At 39.4% G+C, this 3,377-nt stretch overlaps 1 protein-coding gene across 3 annotated transcripts in view; it reads left to right on the top strand.

Moving 5' to 3' along the window:
• Nucleotides 1–3,141, top strand: part of LOC106952462 (kinesin-like protein KIF21A) — a 24,464-nt gene extending 21,323 nt beyond the window's left edge. For all 3 annotated transcript variants that reach the window (XM_015040572.1, XM_015040573.1, XM_015040571.1), the window contains one exon: nt 1,214–3,141. In XM_015040572.1, the coding sequence (XP_014896058.1) occupies nt 1,214–1,304 (91 nt within the window). In that variant the 3' untranslated portion in view covers nt 1,305–3,141. The remainder of the gene's footprint in view (nt 1–1,213) is intronic.
• Nucleotides 3,142–3,377: the final 236 nt, after the last annotated feature.

The following is a 3,377-nucleotide window of genomic DNA, read 5'->3' as shown; positions in this document are numbered from 1 at the left end:
ATTGGAAGTCAAAATTGGAAATAAAAGAAGAAAGCGCCCATTAAAACGGAATTAGGTTTTAATAGGGAATTGAAATTTGAGAATGTTGTTGATCAGTTAAATCACAGTGAGGGGAAAAAGAAGATTTTTCGTTTTTTTAAATAATACTGGGATCATTATGAGAATTTGAGGCATATATATTAGGATCCAATAGATGGCAGTAGTGCAACAATAATGGATGCAAGCTGCTGTTGAAATCTAAAGAAGAAGAAGAAGAAGAAGAAGGCTCCCATTTTCATTAGCACATGCTAATAGCAGACACGAAGGATCAGCACTTTTACTGTTACCGTTCGGAAACTACCATCATCAGTTCAGTTAAATCTAAACTTGGCAACTTTTTCTTTTTCAACCATAATAAATGTGATATTCAATTGACCTGTTATGACTCAAATGTTGGCTGTCCACCCCCCTTTGCTGCTGCATCGCTGTGGAAAACCTGGAGCGGCAGAGATATCTGCGGCTTATATGTGTATGTTTACTGGTTTAAAAAAAAAAAAACTTTGGGGTTGTGGTTTATAGTCCAGTGCGGCTCATAGTTAGGAAAATACGGACTATAATCCTTCCTGGATTTTTTCTGTGAAGAACCCAGAGAGGGTTATTTGATTGTGCTTTCTGGAAAACAATACATTTTTACATTTAGGCACTCCTACAATCATCACACCTTTTCTGTTACAAACTGACTCCGGCCCCCCACTACAGAAGGGAAAAGTTATGTGGCCCTTACAGGGAAAAGTTTTCACCCGGCCTGCGCTACAGGGTGAAAATTTAGCTCAGCTGTTAGCCGGTCTGCAAGCTAATAGTGAATTCTCTGCATTTCATGCAAGCAACATGTTAGCTTAAGGCGGTTGTATGGGTCTGAGTGTATGATAGACTGTGTGTGTTACAATAAAGAAGCCATATTGGATTGTGAAGTCAGAACAGGTGAAAAACCTCAAATTTTTGCAGTCAGAATCCAGATTCAGTTCTGTTCATTTTTACCTCTTCAAACTTAAAAATGGTAGTTACACCACATCCACTGATTATGTAGAGCTAGTAGATAAGATCTTTCTTTTTGTGGTTTTATGACAAAAAACAAGACATGGATCTGTAGCAGGTTAACATGAACTTTGGCATTCTTTCCATTTGTCTGAAATGTTTAACTCCATCTATGCTTATTTGCTTTCTTGCGTCATAGCGACCGCACAGTGAAGATCTGGCGCGCCCGCGCCGGACTGGACAGCACCTTAGAGGGCGTGGACAATGCAGACGAGGTGGCCAGTAACTGAGCGCAGCACCCCCTGCCTGTGATGACTCCAGAAGGACGTAACTGCATTCTGTGACGTTGCTGCTCTTGCACTTTGCCCTCAACATCTTAACCCAGTGCTGACTCTGAACATGCTCACTGTTTTGGCCATACGATCGTTGACTCAGCCCAAACTCGCTCAGTAATCTCATAATCTCTTAAGGTATTTTATTCATTTCAATGTTCGGTACGGCTCCGTTTTAGGTTTTCCGCTGTACGAACTGCAGTATTGTGAGTTTCTCCTGATTGTCAGTTGAAATGACGAGTTCATTCCAAATCTCGAAAGTGTCCGCTGACACACACACACACACACACGCACACACACTCTCGAAAGGGGTTTGTGTGTCCGAGACGGTGCAGAGATGAGCAGCTGATCCCCGCCTGCATCGAGAGGATTCTGAACCACAGAGAAAACCCAAGCATGAACTGCGCCATGCCACGCAATGAAAACGTGCCATAGACTCTGACTCTGTCCACTCTCTATTACAGTTTCTAGGAAAAACGCCTATTCTGCTTGTGCTGTAGAAGAGTAATCATAGAAGCTTGTACTTTGAGAACAGACACAACGATACAGTTTCTAGAGTAACTGTTCAGCTCAGCATAGTAAATCCTGATCTAGGAGACAAAACGGATGAACTCTTACCCAGAAACAAAAGACTGTTCTCAGATTTGGGAAGAACTGATAGGAATTCTGTTGTAGGAGGAAAACTTGGTAGATTTAGAGTTGATAGTGATCACTTTTGAGTTCATTTAATAGATTTCTTTCACATCAGAACCAACTTCTCACATGGCCATTCCTGAGGGGAAACTAACAGGACACTGTTTCATCTCAACTCTGCTGCTGAATAGCATCTTTAGTTCACCAAGCAAATATGTGCAACTTATGCAAAGTTAAGATGTTACCACTAACATGAATGATATCTGAAGCTACATCAACCTTTTTTTAAAGTTATTAATTTAAAACAAGTCATTATGTCTTGTACAATTTTGACATTTTCAGGATTTTATTCCTCAATTTCTTTGGTTGTTTCTTTTTCTTCCTTCCTTTTTTTCCAAATCCCAGTTTTACAGAATGCTTCCCCACCGTGAAAGTTCAGAGGTTTGTGGCCAATTTTAAGTCTTAAATTTTCCTTAAGCTTCGATCTGCCGGTCCAGATTTGAGCTAACTCTACTTTCTTCCGTAAGGATTGCAAAACAAGAACGTACAAAACAGCATTTGTTTGTTTTTTTCTGTCTTTTCTTTGTTTCTTTCTTGTAACAAAGAAAGAAACAAAAAGCAAAATCATTTTAAACTGGACTTAGCATCATGTATTGGCAACATCACTGTTAGCTTGCTAGCATTTCTAAAACCAGTCTCCGTGGATACATCCTAGAGAATGTAAATATTTATGTTTACGGAGATTTCCAAAAGGCTGCCAACATTTTTTATATCCAGCATGTTCTGGCTCACGGTACATATAAAACAATATGTTTTATGAAATTGTCAGCCTTCCGATTATCTATTGAAACTTCTGCTTTCCCACAGCCTGAATGAAAAGTAGATATAGTATATTCAGTTTTATCTAAAAAAATATTTCCACTTCTTTCCTTCTTCTCACTTTAAACACGTTCACTATTTGAAAAACTGCTAACTTTGAGTCTTCTCTCAGTCCAGTTCCAGTCAGCCCCTCATTTTTCTGAGCCTCTCTAAGTAACTGCAGACCTTTTACAGGGCAAAGCTCTTAGTTTTAGCCTCTTAATGTAATGAGAAGAGTGGAAATCTCCTTCAACTTTGTGGAACTATTCCTTTAACACTTGAGCACTTGTAAAAAAAAAAAACAGTAACACAGTTAAGCTTTGAGGCTAATGTAATCATTAAATATGAGCAGGTTTGAACAATAAACACACCACCTGTTCTTGTATCATTGTGTGACAATCTGTGAATCCCACACTACTAGATTTCTGTCCCCTTGCTGCTCACGTTCTTTAGCCTTATGAGTGGTCGTCTCGTTGCTACAGGTGAGCTTCACCTGATGTCACAGCTCCACTTTCTGTAGACACTTAACTGTATGTTTTT

This window comes from Poecilia latipinna, unplaced genomic scaffold (assembly GCF_001443285.1).
Source record: "Poecilia latipinna isolate Pla-1442-1.1 unplaced genomic scaffold, P_latipinna-1.0 Scaffold517, whole genome shotgun sequence".
In the NCBI taxonomy this organism is placed as follows: Eukaryota; Metazoa; Chordata; class Actinopteri; order Cyprinodontiformes; family Poeciliidae; genus Poecilia; species Poecilia latipinna.
This window is presented reverse-complemented; position numbering and strand designations above follow the sequence as displayed.